The sequence below is a fragment of the Sminthopsis crassicaudata genome, chromosome 4 (assembly GCF_048593235.1).
Source record: "Sminthopsis crassicaudata isolate SCR6 chromosome 4, ASM4859323v1, whole genome shotgun sequence".
In the NCBI taxonomy this organism is placed as follows: Eukaryota; Metazoa; Chordata; class Mammalia; order Dasyuromorphia; family Dasyuridae; genus Sminthopsis; species Sminthopsis crassicaudata.
In genome coordinates this window covers 162,326,267-162,346,765 of record NC_133620.1, presented here as the reverse complement: position 1 = coordinate 162,346,765, position 20,499 = coordinate 162,326,267, and the positions used below count along the sequence as shown (strand labels likewise).

The 20,499-nt window shown below is 34.5% G+C and overlaps 1 protein-coding gene across 3 annotated transcripts in view; it reads right to left on the bottom strand.

Moving 5' to 3' along the window:
- Window positions 1-20,489, bottom strand: part of HBS1L (HBS1 like translational GTPase) — a 126,797-nt gene extending 106,308 nt beyond the window's left edge. For all 3 annotated transcript variants that reach the window (XM_074309776.1, XM_074309777.1, XM_074309778.1), the window contains exons 1-4: window positions 20,253-20,489; window positions 16,145-16,210; window positions 496-627; window positions 39-224 (exon numbers count right to left, since the gene is read on the bottom strand). In XM_074309776.1, the coding sequence (XP_074165877.1) occupies window positions 39-224; window positions 496-627; window positions 16,145-16,210; window positions 20,253-20,295 (427 nt within the window). In that variant the 5' untranslated portion in view covers window positions 20,296-20,489. The remainder of the gene's footprint in view (window positions 1-38; window positions 225-495; window positions 628-16,144; window positions 16,211-20,252) is intronic.
- Between the last annotated feature and the right edge of the window lie 10 nt (window positions 20,490-20,499).

Here is a 20,499-nt window from a genome sequence, read left to right as displayed (position 1 = left end):
AAAAGTAATAATGGGTTTTAAGACAATTAATAGCATACCTTTTGTTGCCTTTCCCATGGAGATAGCTTCCTCACTCTTGGTCTGCTTTTTATCTTGCTCAAGCACCATAGCTAAAGCCTTCTCCACATCAAATTTACTTTGCAACACTGCTTCAATCATTGTTTGATCTGGGACATCACCTCCAAGCACCTCTCTCATGTGATCAAGGCATGAGTAAAGACGAGCTATGGCAAACAAGGATCAAAAAAACACATTATACAATGTCACAAAACAGCCCTAAACTTTCCAAATTAACATTCACATTTCTATACAGTTTGTAATCCTATAAGCATGACTAAAATCCATCATTTTTACTTAAAGATTTTCTCAACAAAAAAACTTGCCTTTATTTCTTTTGGACTAGACCCTTTTTTTATTTGTTTAAAAGCCTAGCCTCAGAATAACAGAGAAAGAGGTTTGGGGATTTGTGGATTTGTTTGGTTTGTTTTACTATACCTTGATCAATTCCACTAAGCTGATGATTAGAAATAGAGTTAGTAGGTTCTTTTGTATCTTCATAGTCATATTCTTCTACTGGCTCAACAAATGATGATGGTTTGTCATGTCTTGAGTAAATAAACTGAGCAGCTACAATATAAAAAGAACAAGATATTATAAATAAATAGTTCCTAAAAATTACCCAATATTTTTTATTGGGGAGATGAAGTTAGAAATTATAGATGCTGACGTATCAATTACATCCATACATATGTATGAGAAGAAATAAATGATACTGAACAATTAATCATCAAGAAATCATTTATATTTAGTTTTAAAATAAAATCTCCCACATATATAAAAATGTTTGTAGCAGTCCTTTTTGTAATGGCAAGAAACTGGAAACTGAGTGAATGGCCATCAGTTGGAGAATGGCTGAAAGTAATGGAATGTTATTGTTCTATAAGAAACAACCAGCAGGATGACTTCAAAAAGGCCTAAAGAGATATAAACATAGTATTTTCATTTTTTGTTGTTTGCTTGCATTGTTTTCTTTCCCATTTCTTTTCCTTTTTGATTTGAATTTTCTTGTACAGCATCTTATTGCCCACTCACTCTGTAACCCTTTCCAAGTGGTTTTTCCCATTACTGGTATCACCATCATCAACAGCTAGTATTCATATACCACTTCAAGGTTTAGAAAGTATGCACTCTCTCATTTGTATATTTTCTTATTTGATCTACTGAAAACATACAAATTTCAGTACTCTACTTATTCTACTGAATCGACTTTGTCCAAAATCACCAATCACCATCCAACTGTGGTTGGACCTTTTGTTTCCTGCTGGCTATGTTCTTTTAAAACTCTTTAATCATTTCTTTTCTTTCTCCTTAAATAGTTCTACTTCTTCATCTCTACCCCTAAATTTGAGCATATTCCAGATGTTCGTTCCTTCACACTGTGCTTTTCACTCTTAAGATTTTGTCTTCAGAAACCCTCAAACCAAGAGAGTGTAATATTAATGAAGTCAAGGAAGAGGCATCTATTCATCCTGGCTTGATGGGGGTTTTTTAATTCAAAAGTATTTTATTTATCCATTATATATAAAGTCAGTTTTAAACATTTCTTTTTTTTTAATTTTGAGTGCAAAATTTTTTCCTTCTCATATCAGCAATCTGATATGTTATACATGTACTGTCACTTTAAACTTCTATATTAGTCATGTTAAGAAAGAAAAGGAACAAAAGGAAAAAATCATGAGAAAGAAAAAGCAAAATAAACAAAATTAATATGCTTCCATCTGCATTCAGTCCTCATAGTTCTCTTTCTCTCTCTCTCTCTCTGGATGCAGATAACATTTTTCCATCTCAAGTTTATTGGAACTGTCTTGGATCAATGTATTGTTGAGTAGAGCTAAATCTATCTTACTGTGTACAGTGTTCTTCTAGTTCTGCTCAATCCATTAAACATCAGTTCATGACGTCTTTCCAGGCTTTTCTCAAATCATTGGCTTGATAGTTTGAAAACACACACAAACACAGACACACACACACATGAGACTTACAAGTGTACAATTCCATTCTCCAGTGAACTTCATTTATACATTTATTCTACTTTGTCGTTATGTTGAAGACTATTATCACAAAACTAAAATATTCTAAAATCATATTCTATATATCTTTTCACCCAAAATGAGCTACTCATTGAGACTTTCTAATTTCTCTCAATGGTATCAATTTCAAAATCTTGTGTATTATCCCTAGACTTCTCGCTCTATATCCAGTGAGCTGTCTTATTTCCTAAATTAATCTGAGGTCTATTCCCTCAATTCAATTCCAGCACTGAGTTCTTAAATGTACAAAGTACTATGCTATAATGGGAGAGATAAAAAGTTAAATTACTCACAGAGCAGAGTCTGGTAGGAAATAATATAGACAGAGATAACTAATATTAATAATACATCACTAAGTACAAGTGTTTTGTGAGGTACAAAGAATTCTATAGAGATATCATTTGAGATGGTCAACTGAAGAAAGGTAAAAGATGCTTTTTGAATCATCAGGAGTAAAGATTAGCAAGTCCAAGAAGTACAAGACATATGAATATCTAGCAATACAGTTATACAATCTGTCTAGAGAACAGCATGTGACAGGGAGTGGCATAAAAATAAGAACATAAAGTTACAATGTCTACAGAATGTGAAGTATCTTTTCAATATTTCAAAATGAAAGGCATTTTATCTTTACTTAAATGACAATAAGGATCCAAGATTTTTGAACACTACCCATCATTTAGATAAGGAGGATTATTTGGAGAGCAGTGTGAAGTGTTGGTTGGAAAAGGGAAAGATGGAAAAATGTAAAAAGATTTATTACAATAGCTCAGCAAAGTGGTACTGATAGAGAAGAAATGGATGGGAGAACTGAAAGAACCTGTTGCTAATTTGCTATAAGGTGAAGTATTGCAAGTTTTTCAAAATGGGAGATTGGTGGTCTCCACTGAAAGAAATAGTAACATCAAAAAGGAAAGCTAAGCTCAGTTTAGGATGTACTGTACTTGAAATGCTAATGGAAGATATGGTAGAGACATTCTACAGAAAGATTTAAACTTTTTTTATTATAGAATTCTCTGGTAGTCAATTAAAGTCTATGGATCCATCCCTCTTCTCAGAATAATGGTTTTAAGTAATGGGAGAAAATTATAAATTTCAGTAAGAGGTGAGATAGCAGGAAGTACTGCTATCTTTTGTTTGCCTTACTTTGTATGCTCAACATTTAACACAATGCCTGGCACACATTAAGAGCTTAATATACAGTTGTTAACTAATTAACTAAAAGTAAAGATGAACTGTTCTTCCCCGATCCAAGCACATGTCTGAAGAATTCTTGTCCTAGAGGAAGTTAAAGATGTGGATCTGAAGCTCAAACAAGACATAAAATCCTGTGGTGTAACTTTAGCAATCATCTATATAAAGGTAATAGTTGAAGTCTGGCAGAGAATATAATGGCTAGGAAAAAAAAAAGTTTAAAAGTATATCAAAAATAGAACATCTCAGGAAACTAACTCCCACCTACAAGAGCTGGGAAGAGGACGAAGATCAAAGAATTATACATTTAAGGTTGGAAGAAATTTTAGAAGCCACAAAGTCCAACTCTCATTTTACAAATTAAGTAAACTGAGGTCTTTATCTTTATTTTGAGCTGATCACTCAGCTACTTCTAATTTTAGGATACTCCTTCATATTGGAAAAAAGTTCTTTTCTTGGCTTCAGTAACAGCATACTCCTCCGGCTTTCTTACTCTATCTTTTAAATTTCAATGGTTCCATAGTCGATAATCAATCAATAAACATTTATTAAGCACCAACTATGTGCCAGTAACTGTGCAAAACTCAGGGGATACAATAAAAGAAAAAAGAGAGTCAGGGACAGTCAGGACCTTGAGGTCAGGGAGCTTATTATTTAATGAGGTATTTAAAATAATTTGCAAATAAATATATACAAAGCAAGCTATATATAGGATAAATGAAAAATAATTAACAGAGAAAAGATGCTAAAATTAAAGAGAACTTCAGAAAGGCTTCTTGAAAAACATGAGATTTAGTTGGGACACAAATTAAGGCTGGAAAATCAAGCCTCCCAGGCAGATTGGAAAAGGGAAAACATTCTACAGTTGGGGAATATCCAGAGAAAATGGCTGGTGATAAGAAATGGAATGTCTTGTTCTTGGAAGTGTCATCAAGTCAGTCAACAAGTATGTATTAAACAACTCCTATGAACTGCGCACTGTAATTAAGAACTGGGAACACAAAGAAAGGTAATGAATGAATGGATGGATGAATGGATGAAAGGTTCTTGCTTTCAAAGGAGTTAACATTTATATATAGTGAGGGTTTTAAGGTTTGTAAAGTGCTTTATTTTCTATGCATAATTCCAAACTATTTTCCAGAATTTCAATACTTTGGCCCACATATTTTCCATGTGGTTGTTCTATCCATCACCTCAAAATAAACAAATTCAAAACCTAGAGGGTAATCACTTTATTTTCTCATAAAACTTAACTACTACTTTTGGTTTCATTATTTTACATATATATATATATATATATATATATATATATATATATATATATATATATATATATATATATATATATATATATATATATATATATATATATATATATATATATATACATATATATATATATATATATACATATATATATATATATATATATGTGTGTGTGTGTGTGTGTGTGTGTATATATACATATATATATATATATATGTGTGTGTGTGTGTGTGTGTGTGTGTGTATATATATATATATATATAACTACTGTTCATCTGACTACTTCAGGTTCATAACTTTAGCATATCATTAATTTTTCTTCTGATATGTCTTCTTATATCCATGTACCAAATTCAATTAATTCTATCTCTGCAGCATTTCTGGCTTCTCTCTATTTCCGAGACTAACAACCTAGTACCACTGTCATTAGCACCTATCTAGAGTATTAAAAAAAAAAAAAAAAAAAAAACTTCTGAAATGCCCCTTCCCTTCCATTCAACCCCATCTAATCCAAAATAATTTTTAACACATAAATATGGTCATATCACACTAATGCTAAAAATCTTCAATGGGACCCTTTCACCTTAGTTCCAACTTAAGTTCACTCTTCTATGACACCCTAGGTTTCCAGCCATATTTTATAGCTCCACCCCAAGCACTGTTATACCCCAAAGAAAGTAATTTTCTGACCCTTAAATACATATTGAACTCTTTATGACTTTGCTCAGTTGATCCCTGAGCTTGAAATACCTTCCTCTTTCTCCTTCAGTTTGTTTTATCTTTTAAAGCCCAAGCCAAATGTTATTTTTTTCTATGACTCCAATGATCATCCCTCTAATATTCAAAACTCAAAGGCCACTGCCTTATATCTCTTAAGCATTTAGACAGTAGCGTATATAGATATTTTTTAAAGGCACTGTATTGCCCAATTGGCAAGATCTTTGGAAATCAGACCTATATCACATCTAAACTTAATATCTCCCAAGAAGAGTTTAAAGAATGAATTTAAATATTCAATGCTTTGAAATTAATTTTTTTCTCAGCTATTGAATTAAAAGCCACAATATATATGGAATAAAAGTACCTGTGAATTAGGGAATAGCTAAACTGACTGTAGTTCATAAATGTTATGGAATATTGTTGTACCACAAGAAATGAAAAATTGAAACAACGGAAATCTAAAAGGACTTAAGTGATGATATATTTTCTAAAAAGGAACTCAGTAATGAATATCCAACAACTATGTCATTTTAACCCAACCTACACACTACTGATAAGTTTTCCTAATAGCAAATATCTTCAGTTCAAAAAATAAAAATTTTAAAATGCTTAGTGAACACAAACGAAAGCCTTATTAACACACCTTAGCCTCATTTTCAAGGTACTACAAAATCTATCCAAATACACCTTTCATTTTTTTTTTTCTTTGTAAATTCTCAATTCTGACCAAAATGGTCTGTTAATTACTCTCCTGATTAGTACTTAATTGGTACTCAGGGTACAAATTGCCTCAACTATCACTCTCTCTCTACTTTTTTCCTTTAATACTTAGTCCCTCTTTCCTGTGGCCAAATTCTAAACTATTAATGAACATATCTGGGACATTCATTCAGCATTTATTAGATATTATGGCTCTCAATTTCCTTAACTATAAATTAAATGGTTGGACTAAATCAAAGCTTCTTAAACTATGGGTCAGGACCCTTTATGGGATCATGTAAATGAATGTGAGGAGTTGTGAAAATTTTGGCAACAATAAATATAGCCAAATATTATCAAAAATTACCAAATATTCTGCAAAGATTTAATTCTTTATGTAAAAATAAACAAGTATATAACTATTATTAGTATGCAAACTTGTTTGTCTTTAATAAATGGTAAAATTTATATGCATATCAAAGAATTATTTTAAAATATATATATTTTTATGATTTATCATCAATGTTTGATTTATCTATTTTATACACCTGTCTACCTATGGTCATGTAAAAATTTCTCAGGAGAAAAGGGGTTGTGAGTGGAGAAAGTTTAAAAAGTCCTAGGCTACATGACCTATCTATATGTTGCTGCTGTAAAGCAATCCCTTCTATTTTAGGTTCTAAAGAGTTTGATAATGAAGATAGAATCTATATGGAAGACAAAGGTAGCCAATAAAGCAGATATATTTACTTCATTCAATTAGTGTTTGTTAAATCAAAATTTTCAACCTTACCATGACTGGTCAAATAATTAAATTCTGCAGTAAAAAGGTACATAGTAGCTAAAATACAAAATATTCTCTTGTTTTAACACTCATAATCACATATAATAAAGAATAAAAAAAAAAAAATGCAAAGCAATTAAAATTATCTATAGTATCACAAGAAAAAGGTTCCAGATATGTATTCATCCAAAATTCAAAGGTTGCTGACATTCTTGCTACTTTTAAATCTAGAGCTTGGGCATCATGCTGTTAAATAGCAAAAACACTCAAATGATGGTTGCTGTGAAGGAGAACTGTCACTGTGGAGCAGTGACAGCTAACATAATTCCAAAACCAAACTATCTTATCCCCACTCCAAAGTGTGCAATCCAATCAGGCTTTGTAAATAACATTACCAAACCAAGAGAGTTATCTACTACTCTAGGCAACTCTATGTACTACACACTACAAACTTAGCTAATGCTAGAATATTGTACATTAACATTGGACCTAAATCTAACAGATGAATTAACTCTAGCATCCTGCCAGAAACTAAGAGCATTTAACACATTTATTTTACTCCTATGTTTTTTAAGAATGTGTGTATCATGCACTCCTGGCAGTTACAATTACTAGTCTGCCCTAGGCCCAACAGAGTATCCTTGGCCACTGACCTTTGCAGTGTCAACTCTACCCACCTCGCCTACTCTGAGGCCTTCAAAGGTCTCTGGCCACGATCTCTTGAATCTATAGCTTAATAACCAGTAGTGCACTCAAGAACAGCCACGTGTAATCTTAAAAGCCTTTATTGTGCCTACTCACATAATGCCCTGACTTGATGGTTCCCTAGTGAACACCTGGTCAGAAGACCCACGTGTTCACTACCAAAACCCTTACCTCTCTGGGCTATCCATCCACTTGGCTCAGGGAGCCAGGTTAAAGAGAGTGACTGCTATCTGCAGTAGGCTTATAAAGAGCCTGTGAGGTCACACGCACAAAGCCAATCAGAGAGTCACCCATTAAGAAGTTATCTCAGTATGGCCAAGATCGTACCTACAGTCAGTCCTAATATCCACAGAGATTACTTCCGGGCTTCAATCTCCCACTGCACTGTGTCCACCCATTTAAAGGGCCCTTAAAGATATGGTCCCTTGGTCACTTCCTCCTCCCACTTTTCAGCCTCTTTCTGTGAGTAATATTTAGACTGTAAGCCTTTGGAGGACAGAGACTGTCTTTTTTTCCTTTTTGGATTCCTAGCACTTAACAGCCCAGTACCAGACAAATAGCCCACTGATGCAGAAGGCACTACCAAAACCTTCTGCTTATACGTCTCATCATTCCAGACCATCCCACACGCATCTGCCAAAGTAATTGTCCTTAACTACAAATGTGAACAGGTGACATCACAATTAATTCCAGTGGCTTCAGTTCTCCTTCATACTTAAATATGAACTCCTTTTAAAGTCCTTCTCACACAGCAGTGTTTGTACTGAGCTTATATCCTAAAAAAATTTTAAAGAAGGGAAAGGGACTCACATATGCAAAAATGTTTGTGGCAGCCCTCGTTGTAGTGGCAAGAAACTGGAAACTGAATGGAAGTCCATCAATTGGAGAATGGCTGATTAAATTATGGTATATGAATGTTATGGATGATTTCAGAGAGGCCTGGAGAGACTTATATGAACTGATGCTAAGTGAAATGAGTAGAACCAGGAGATCATTATATGGCAACAAGACTATGTGATAACCAATTCTGATGGATGTGGCTCTCTTCAATAATGAGATGATTCAAACCAGTTCCAATTGTTCAGTGATGAAGAGAGCCATCTACACCCAGAGAGAGAACTATGGGAACTGAGTGTGGACCACAACTTAGCATTTTCACTCTTTCTGTTGTTATTTGCTTGCATTTTTTTTCTCTCCTAAATGTTAGTAGTTCCTTCTCTCCCAAACTACCCTTATGGTTAATTATGTTGCATATATTTGTATTCACTTTATATTTATACTGCATATATTTAATTATATACTTATTTTCTCCCCCATTTGAATGTAAGCTCTTTGTGAATAAAGACTGCTTTCTTCCCAGTGCCTAGAACATAATGGGTATTTTAAATAAATGTTTGATGGAAGACCAAAACTCCAAATAGAGAGTACCATGTAATGAAAAAAAGAATAGATTTGAAATCAGAGGGGTTAAAATCTGTCTTCCAACTTTCAAGTCATTTCAACTAAATAAAACATTAAGTACCTATTCTACCCTTAAATTGCCCTTCATATTACATATATGTCCTAACTCCTGGAAATTGTTTTGAATCTATTTTATCTTTAATTGTGTATTTTTTATTTTGTCCTCATTAAATCTGAACACTTTGAAAGCAGAGACTATTTTGTTTTTATCTCTGTTTAAAAGCACTTAGCAGGCCCTGGCATGTTAGCCATTTAATAAATCCTTGTTACTGTGCATACCCTTTGACCCTGCAGTGCTATTACTGGGCTTATATCCCAAGGAAATACTAAAGAAGGGAAAGGGATCTGTATGTGCCAAAATGTTTGTGGCAGCCCTTTTCGTAGTGGATAGAAACTGAAAAATGAATGGATGTCCATCAATTGGAGAATGGTTGGGTAAATTATGGTATATGAATGTTATGGAATATTATTGTTCTGTAAGAAATGACCAACAGGATGAATACAGAGAGGCTTGGAGAGACTTACATCAACTGATGCTGAGTGAAATGAGCAGAACTAGGAGATCATTATACACTTCAACAATGAGGATGTATTCTGATGGAAGTGGATATCTTCAACATAGAGAAGAGCTAATCCAATTCCAATTGATCAATGACGAACAGAATCAGCTATACCCAGAAAAGGAACACTGGGAAATGAGTGTAAACTGTTAGCATTTTTTTGTTTTTCTTCCCAGGTTATTTTTACCTTCTGAATACAATTCTTCCTTTGCAACAACAACAACAAAATTCGGTTCTGCACATATATATTGTACCTAGGATATACTATAAGATATTTAATATGTATGGGAATGCCTGCCATCTAGGGGAGAGGGTAGAGGGAAGGAGGGGAAAAATTTGGAACAGAAGAGAGTACAAAGGATTATGTTGTAAAAAAAAAAAAAAAAAATTATCTATGCATATGTACTGTCAAAAAAAAATATTGTAATTATAAAATTAAAAAAATTAAAAAAAAAAAAAAATCCTTGTTGATTTCAGTACCAAAACAAAAAGAGAAACAAACAGGTCCTCTTCTCAAAAAGATTACATTACTATCTGTGTGACCTTGGGTAAGACACTTAGCCTTTCTGAACTTCAGTTTCCTCATCAGCCTAAATTATATTTGAAGCAAATTTTTGTCAAAATAAGAATAATTTTAGATGACATTTTAAAGATATCAGATATGTACATATTTCATATATATGTGCTTATTACTTATGTAATACATACATGCATACATACACTTCTTATTTAGTCATTCCAGTCACTGACTCTTTGTGATCCCATTTGAAGTTTCTTGGCAAAGATACTAGAGTTGTTAGCCATTTCCCCTTTCATTTTTTTTACACATGAAGAAACTGACAGTCTTAAGTGACTTACCCAAGGTCACACAGCTAGTAAGTACCCTTGGCTGGCTTTGAACTTAGGAACTTTGAACAGATTTCAGTTCTATCCATTATACCATCTAGCTGCCCACGTATGCATGCATACATACATGTGTACTGTGTATTGTATATAAGTAGGCGTGTGTGTGTGTGTGTATGTAAAAATTCCCCACGTAACTTGGTGCCAAGATCTGTCATTTTATATTTGCAACAACTCTCCCATGTGCCTCTTTCTCTCATCCAACACTGCCATCACCCTGCTGTACCCTCATCACCTTACTAGACTATTACAACAGCTTTGTGGTTGTTCACTCTGCCATAAGTCTGCCCCAACTCCAGGACATTCTCCACTTAGCTGTCAAAATGATCTTCCTATAAAGTATAGGTCCTGACTATATTACTCCCCTCCCCTCCTCCAATCAATAAACTCCAGTAGCTCCCCATCACCTCCAAGATGAGATACAAAATTCTGTTTGACACTGAAAGCCTTTCATAACCTGTCTCTACTCGTCTTTCCATTCTTCTTACACTTTAAGAAAGCCCCTACCCTACACCCAACCATACTTGTAACACTCAGTGACACTGACCTCCTTACTGTTCCTAAAATAAGATACTTATTTTCAGTAGCTGTCCCTATTAACTACCTCCTTACCTCCACCTCTTAGCTTCCTTTGAGTCCCAATTAAAACCCCACCTTCTTAATAAAAATCTTTCCAGATACTACTCTTTAATTTTACTTAATTCATTACCGCCAATTCCTCTGGTATATAGCTTATTTGTACACAATTGTTTGTAATTAAGAGTTCCAAGGGAACTTTTATCTTTATCTGTATGTTTAGCATAGTACTTAGCATATAGAGACAATGTAAATGTGTTTGAGGACCATCAAAAAGCCCATTATGTTGCCAAAAATTTTGACATTTGCTAAGCCTTAATTTCTAGGTAAAAAAGGCAATTCTACCAAAGTTCTACTTATAACCAAAATATCAATTTGGAATTCTAACTTAAGTTTCTAACTCTTAATCCAGTACTCTTTAAATTCCCATCTAGGACTAAAATATACTGAAGAAATACATTAGAGTGTGAGCTTTCCTCCATTTCCTTATCTACAAAACAGGGACTATAAAAGCACTTTATTCCTAAAGTCAGTGTAAAGATAAAACAAGATAATATTTGTCAAGTATTTTGCAAATCTTAAAATGTTATATTTTAGTAGCAGGAATAAAAGTAAAATCATTTAACTGAATTCATTAGCTTTTTTGAAAGTGTAGAATGTTTTGAAGATAAGATTGGGTTTAAAGAAGAAGGCAGTCTTTCTTCTTGTGGTCCTTGAATGAAATAAAAAGAAATTGGATAAGCTAGATTCCCAGGCTGATTACACTTCTAAGTGCTGGCTCAAAATAAATTCGCATAATAAAATGCTAAAAGCTGAACATATGCATAAATTTTAAGCTAATTTAAAAATATTCTGCTTACAATACCTCATTGTACATCAAGTGGCAGTGCAAAATCAAAAAGCATCAATAAACTTTTAATTATGCCTCACTTTCAGTTAATATGTAAATACAGGACTTTTAAGTATGCTACATGTTGTAAACACAAGAACACAAGTACACCAGGGCTGCTTTAAGTGTAATTTGATAGAAAAAACACTGGATTGAGTCAGAAGATGTAGCTCAAGTCAGAAAATGTAGCTCATGTCAGAAAACAGTATGAAATGCAATTAATCACTTCATGGATAAGGCTATACTAACTCTTTTAAGCATTTTTCTACCTCTAATAGATATTTGTAAAGCGAATATAATGACAAGAAATCTTTAGATAAATCAAATATCCTTTGACAAGATGGTAAATTTGTTTTGAAGAAAAAAACAGGTGTTTATAAGAAAATTTCAGAAAACTCTCCAAAAAAACTAAATAGAAGAGCTAGAAAAAGCTACTGAAGAACTTCAGAGGGCCAACACCAGCTGTCCTGATCTCTTGAATGCCACTGAACTCTGATGACTCTGGAGGAGAGTGAGGCTGGTGACTTTTCACAATCCTGCCTCACTTAAATCCAATTCACTTGCAAGTCAAGAAATCAACTTCCTGATGTCACTGGTGCTCTTCAAGAATAATGGAGAAATCATCACCAACAAAATACAACAGCAAGAAATATAAAGAGAAATTCCATTCAAAATAATTGTCTATAGCATATATCTGGGAAAACATCTACCAGAGGAAAGTCAGGAAGTATATGAGCAAAACTACAAAACACTTTCCACACAAATAAAGTCAGATTTAAATAATTGGAAAAATATTAAATGCTCTTGGATAGGCTGAGCGAATATAATAAAGATGACAATACTCCCTAAACTAATCTATTTATTTAGTGCCATACCAATCAAACTCCCAAGAAACTATTTTAATGACCTAGAAAAATTAACAACAAAATTCATATGGAAGAACAAAAGGCCGAGAATTTCAAGGGAATTAATGAACAAAAAAAAAAATCAAATGAAGGTGGCCTAGCTGTACCTGATCTAAAATTATATTATAAAGCAGCAATTACCAAAACTATTTGGTATTGGCTAAGAAATAGATTAGTTGCTCAATGGAATAGATTAGGTTCACAAGACAAAATAGTCAATAATTATAGAAATCTAGTTTTTGACAAATCCAGAGATCCTTTTGGAATAAGAATTCACTATTTGACAAAAACTGCTGGGAAAACTGGAAATTAGTATAGCAGAAATTAGGCATGGACTCATACTTAACACTATATACTAAGATAAGATCAAAATGGGTCCACGATTTAGGTATAAAAGAACAAGATCATAAATAAATTAGAGGAACATAGATAAATTAGAGGAACATAGGATAGTTTACTTCTCAAGACTTGTGGAGGAGGAAGGAATTTGTGACCAAAGGAACGAGAGATCATTATTGATCATAAAATAGAAAATTTTGATTACATCAAATTAAAAAGCCTTTGTACAAACAAAACTAATACAAACAAAATTAGAGGGGAAGCAACACACTGGGAAAACATTTTTACAGTTAAAGGTTCTGATAAAAGCCTCATTTCCACAATATAGAGAATTAGATCTAATTTATAAGAAATCAAGCCATTCTCCAATTGATAAATGGTCAAAGGATATGAACAGACAATTTTCAGATGATGAAATTAAAACTATTTCCACTCATATGAAAGACTATTCCAAATCACTATAGATCAGAGAAATGCAAATTCAGACAACTCTGAGATACCACTACACATCTGTCAGATTGGCTAAGATGACAGGAACAAATAATGATGAATGTTGGAGGGGCTGTGGGAAAACTGGGACACTAATACATTGCTGGTGGAGTTGTGAACAAATCCAACAATTCTGGAGAGCAATCTGGAATTATGTCCAAAAAGTTATCAAACTGTGCATACCCTTTGATCTAGCAGTGCTACTACTGGGCTTATACCCCAAAGAAATACTAAAGGGAAAGGGACCTACCTGTATGTGCCAAAATGTTTGTGGCAGTCCTTTTTGTAATGGCTAGAAACTGGAAAATGAATGGATGTCCATCAATTGGAGAATGGTTGGGTAAATTGTGGCATATGAATGTTATGGAATATTATTGTTCTGTAAGAAATGACCAGCAGGATGAATACAGAGAGGCTTGGAGAGAATTACATGAACTGATGCTGAGTGAAATGAGAAGAACTAGGAGATCATTATACTCTTCAACAACGATACTTTATGAGGATGTATTCTAATGGAAGTGGATATCTTCGATAAAGAGAAGATCTAATCCAGTTCCAATTGATCAATGATGGACAGAATCAGCTACACCCAGAAAAGGAACACTGGGAAATGAGTGTAAACTATTTGCATTTTTGTTTTTCTTCCCAGGTTATTTTTACCTTCTGAATCAATCCTCCTTGTGCAACAAGAGAACTGTTTGGTTCTACACACAAAATATTGTTCTAGGATATACTATAACATATTTAACATGTATAAGACTGCTTGCCATCTAGGGGAGGGGGTGGGGGGAGGGAAGAGAAAAGTCGGAACAGAAGTGAGTGCAAGAGATAATTTTGTAAAAAATTACCCAAGAATGTTCTGTCAATAAAAAACTATAATAAAAAATAAATAAATAAAGATATTGACCAAAAAAAAAAAAAAAATGGAGGAGGAGGAGGAGGAGAAGGAGGAACAAAAGCCAGAAAAGATGACTACAAAAGGGGTGTATATAAGGGCCACTACAAAGAAGAAACAAAAGGTATGACGATTACCAAACAAATTTTTCCCATAAGGAGTATAGCTCTAGTCCTCAGCCTAACCATCTATCCCAACTAAATTCTCCAAAGGATCAAGTGAGGTTTTCAGCAGAGAAACAAGCCAGTTCATCCAACCAGGCTCCTCCCTCCAAGAAAAGCAATCTTTATACTCTCTCCACTTCCACACTGATCAAGTTCTCTCGGAGGGAGATTTTTTTTTTAGAGGGAGTGGGAAGAAGGATGGAAAGCTACAGTCCTGAGCATAGGACTGCAAGGAGTCCTGGGCTGTCACTACCTCCACCCGGGCTCCTGCCAGTGGTGCTGCTTCTCTTCTTGCTGAGTATGCAGGCTGCACTGTGCCCCTCCCAGTACCACTGTTAGGGAGATCAGGACACGATACACTGCAAACAGGAACTTTGTGATCTGCCTGTCCACACAAGCACAGCACTAAAGATTAGTGCCTGAAACATAGGAAAATGCTTTGCCTGTGACTAAGGGTAATGACTTGACTATTATGAGTGACAGAATTTCAATTCAATTCTTCTTTCCTGACTCCAACTCTAGAACTTTATCCTATAAACTATGCTGCCTTTTCAGGTAGATAATAGACTAAATAAGTTTTTGTGGTTCAGATCTGGCATCTAGTCACCATTTTCATAACACTATTTCTCAGAGGAAATGTATTCTAAAGTACCAAATAACCAACTTACATGCAAACTTTTGAAAGTGGGAAGCTACATTAATAGAAAAATTATAGAACACCTCTCAATATTGTCAATATACAAAAGTCTCAATGCAGAATTCTGCTCCAATCTTTTTCCTATATTTTTGTATAGGAAAAACGTATTACAGCACTGCCTCAAACTTTATTTACAAGACCACCCACAAAACATCAATGAAATGAAAATTTAGTCCTCTAATATTTTGCGAGTCACTATACATGAATTATCTAATAACTATTAACAGAGAATAAAAAGTAAAAAGCTTTGCCAAAGACATCTGTGAAATTCTATATTATTCAACATATTACTATTCCAGCATAAGCAAATAAGAATTAGGATCATAGGACTTAAAATTGGAAAAAACCTGATAAATCATTTTACAAAGGAGCAGATATAGGATTCTCAAATGCAGTTCACATGACTACAAAATCAAGAGCCATTTCACTAACATTGCATTCCACACCACCAAAAAAACATTTCTCATCTCCAATACACAAGGGAAAAAAGCATGTATATCATTTTTCTACAAGTTGATTAAAAGTTTAGTTTTATTTATAGTTGAAACTCATGTCTTCAAATGCATATTAGTTGTCTTCCAAGACAATTCAACCTTCATACTTTAAAGTGTTTCTTAAATAAGAATTGTTGCTGGATACCATGGTTACAAAATCAAAATGAAAAACAGTCCTAGCCCACAAAGAGCTTACACAATGTAGCATTCTTCTGATAAATTTCAGGTATAGAAAATCAGTACTTTTTATTCACCTTTCCCCCCCACAAAAAAAAAACCACATTGCAAGACTCAATTTAATCCAAAACACATACCTGTTGATGGTGAAATACAATAATCATCCTCTACAGACTGGCCATAGAGATCATCATCTTCAAAATCTAAATGAAATATACAGTAAATTAAAATAAATATCAAATGATCTTACATTCTAATCAATTGTGCTTCCAACATTAAAATAAACACATCCATGTTAAGGAGACCCTAGAATGTTATTCTAATAATAGTTTCAAAGACTATTTCTATTTACTTTCCAATAGGTATCTACTTTGTTTCCAGTTCTTTGCTACAAAAAAATATTGCTTGCTATGAGTATTTTGGAAACACACTGGACCAGTGTAAATGCTCAATAATGGGATCAAAATGTTGAACAGCTCCAGTATATCTTCCTATTCAGATATCCTTCCTCCCCACCCCCCCATTCAATAAACTCTAGTACTTTCTTATTAGTTATAGGATCCAAATATAAAATTCTCTTGTTGGCTTTTAAAATGTTTCTTAACTTGGCCCTCTCCTACCTTTTCAGTTTTCTCATTAGACTTCGCTTTCCCCTCAGGTACTCTCTAATCCAGTTATATTAGCCTCCCTATTTTTTCTCATACAAGATACTCCATTTCCCAAATCAGAGCATTTTCCATTTGCTATTTCCCACGTCATTTCATATGAAATGCCAGGCTGGATGAATCAAAAGCTGGAATTATGTTTACCAAGAAAAATATCAACAATCTCAGATATAGAGACGATATCATCCTGATGGCATAAAGTGAACAGAAATTAAGAAGCTTTCTGACAAAGATGAAAGAAGAGAGCATAAATTTAGTTTGAAGCATAACATCAAAAAAACTAACTGGTCCCATCACTTCCTGGCAAATAGGAGGAGAGAAGCTGGGTCAGATTTCAAATTCTTGGATTTACTGCAGGCAGCTACAATAGACATGAAATTAAAAGATGCTTGTTCCCTGGAAGGAAAGATATCGCAAATCTGGACAGCATACTAAAAACATAAATACTACCTTGCCAACAATGATTTTTCCAATAGCAAAACCCCGCCATAAGAGATAGTAGAAGATAGCTGGCCCTGGCATGCTATGGTCATAAAGAATTAGAAAGACTGAACAACATCCATCCCTCATGCCTGGAACTTTTCTCTTTCTTCATCTTTTATCTCATGGCTTCTATGGCTTCCTTCAAGACTTAGTTTAAATTTCACCTTCTATGAGAAGCTTTTCTCAGTACTCCTTAAATAGTGCTTTCCCTCTGAGATTCTTCTCCATTATATCTTGTTGGTTGTTTGCAACTTATCTCCCCTACTAAACTATCAGCTCCTAAAAAAAGCAGGGACTTAGTTTATGGTTTTATTTTTTCCTTTGCATCTCCAAGACTTCGGATAGTGCCTGGCACATACCAATTCACACAATTCAAAGGTGTCTTTCATTTCAGTTCTGTTGTGCACAGTTTTAATTAATTTTAAATACGTCTACATTTCCACAATCCCCCCAACATTAGTTTCATCTTTCTTTATATGTGAATTTGAATGTGCAGGGAACTCCTAGAGTTGTTTTAATTTTCTTTTTCAAGTGGCTGAGATTTTATTTAGCTAATAATTCTGTCCCTATATTTAATTTCTTTTGTTTATATTTCATATTGCTTCTCCAAGAAAATAAAATACCATGCACTACTATCCTTAGAATGTACACTCTAAGTTGCTGTTTGGGCCAAAATGAGCTATCTACCCATCTTTTTTATCCAGGCAAGACTATAATCAATAGAATATTATCTTACTATAACTGACTGAGCTTAGTGGTAGAAATACTAAAATCATTTTCCTGTTATCTATTCTCATGTCTTATTATTTCAAGAGATATTAAATTCCAGAAAAACAATGTGTGATTTTATTTCCTATACTACAGCATAAGCTCCATATAAACAGCATCCTTCTCATTATGGGCTTAGCAGTATTCTTTTTATACAGAGGGAACAAATATTAGTTAAACTACTGAAATAAACTAAAGACTAGGTATGGATGCCCACAACCTTAAAATAATTAGATTTGAGTGCTTATTGGTCTATTTCAAAAAGGTCAGGAAAAATAGCAAGAATCCAAAAATAAAAAGAGGGTAACTGGCACAAGTCTGCACAATATACTTAATAAATTGTTACTTTTAACACAAAAATCATAAAAATAAGTTAAATGCTAATCAGAAAGGAATTTAACTAATTTTCAAAGTCCATGAAAAATTTCTCAAAACCAGAAGCGAGGGAAGAGGGGGGAGGAGAGAAACCTTGAGCAAACAGAACAGAAAACTAAAATTTACAGTTTTAAATAAAACAATCATGTTCAATTTTAAGAAGTAGCCAACTAAAGCATGTCAATTCTTCATTAGCAATTCTTCCTATTAAACATAAGCCAAAAAGCATTTCAAAATATATTAATCATTCAAAAGGCATTTATTTCACAAAATGACTTTCTATTAAATTTCTTTTTGGCCTTTTCACCATGCTGACTCATGTTTTGAAAGGATTTGTTAATTCTAGAAAGTCAGTGTCCTCACCAACACCTAAGACAAACAAGATGAAGAAAACTGATCAAGTACTTATGATGTCACCAAATATTCCAAAGAAAACATAGCAACCTGAACTAAGGACAGTCAATAAACTGAGGGAAAAACTTAGGTGTTCAGTTCAAAAACAAAATGTACAAAGATAGTAATAATTAATTCTATTCACATATTGTTTTGTTTTCAGATCTTCCACTTAATCTTATGTTTACCTAAAACATCTGTGATCTGCAACATTTAGACAAGCTTTAAAAGATTTCCATTTTAGGCAATATCAAGAACTAATAAATATCATAATAGATAACCCACAGATTTACAACAACAACAAAAGGACGTGTCTCCGTTGCTTTGCAAATGCAAATATTTAAAGCTCATGTCCCTAACTAAATCCCTATCTTTCCTTTAAAAACTCTATTGTGATTTGCTTATTTAAGAAACATTTAAGTGCCTTCAGTGTGCTAAGAACTGAAACTAGAGGGTAAGTAAAGGGAAAAGATTTGCTCTGAAAGTGCTTATATCTAATAGAGGAAACAGTTTTATAAATTACCAAATTTGTTACTGTTCCTGAATTGATTTATACGGTTTAAAATAATTACATCCATTTATCTGATATTCAGTGTGCAAGTAAGTACTTTTTTCTCTCATACAAACTCAAAGTTCCTCCATTACATAACTACTTTGGTGGTGAACAAAACCAAATTCATTCTAGCCATGACCCTACAAGACTTGCATAGAATTTAGTTACAATCTCCTTCTCAGCTGAAAGTCACTGGTATCATCACCTCTCTATCAATCACTAAATTCTAAAACTCCTAATTGAGTAGGAAAGTCAACGGAACAAAGCCAAGACAATCAGTTCATTCATGCAATTCTTGAGTGCACAACGCAAAAACACAGACCTTTCGAATCCTGAACACTTTTAATACTCGTATTTACACCAAAGCAGTAACCCTTAAAACCCTAAAAATGTAACTTCAATTGGAGACTATCCCAAAAAGACTTCTCCAAACTGGGTAGTGGTTTTTATTTGTTCGTTTTAAAGGAGGATGGGGGGTTGGAGTGGGAGGGGGTTAAGAGAAAGAGCAATGAAAAAAAGACATGTTATTCTTGGAGATGGCAGAGGGGAGCAGAAAAGCGGGACAGGCACTAAAACAGGCACATGTTTTCTTATGTGTGTGCATACGCCTTAAAGAAAGTCTCCCCGGATGAGATTTACACTGCACTAACAAGCGCCAACTATGTGGCAGGTGCTAAACACTTGCCAAATTCCTACCCAACAGAGAACGCACGCTGCCCACGTAACAAAAGATAATGACCATGAGGGGCATCACCCCTAGCAGCTGGGTCAGCTGTTCAGCCTCTCTGACAAATCTTTCTCTGCCCCATTTGTTTGTGTCAAACGAAACCCCACTAGTTGTCCCGGCCTCCACGCTCCGAAACCATCACTCCGGGACTCCGGGTTTTGAGAGAAGCCAAAGGGAAAGGGCCGAAGAGTAGACCGGGAGCTAAGGAAAGGCAGTGAGCCCCATAGGGCCCAAGGCCGCGGCCCAGGGTGGCAGAGGGAAGGACTGGTCTTTGTACCCACCTTCATCGTAGTTGTAGCCTCGGACGTTCCTGTGCCGCGCCATACCGACTACAGCGCCTGCCCCTCCGCTGCGCCCCGCTGCTTCGACCCCCTCAGACTATCTTTTTCAGATGCGGCCGCGATAACCACAGCAGGCAGGAGAGTGCTCGGACGCCATGTTGGCTTCCGGCACAGCGGTCCGCAAAAGTTCTGCGCACGCGCGACGAAGCGACGACGCTTCGGCGCGACGAACGTCACCGTCTGCAGA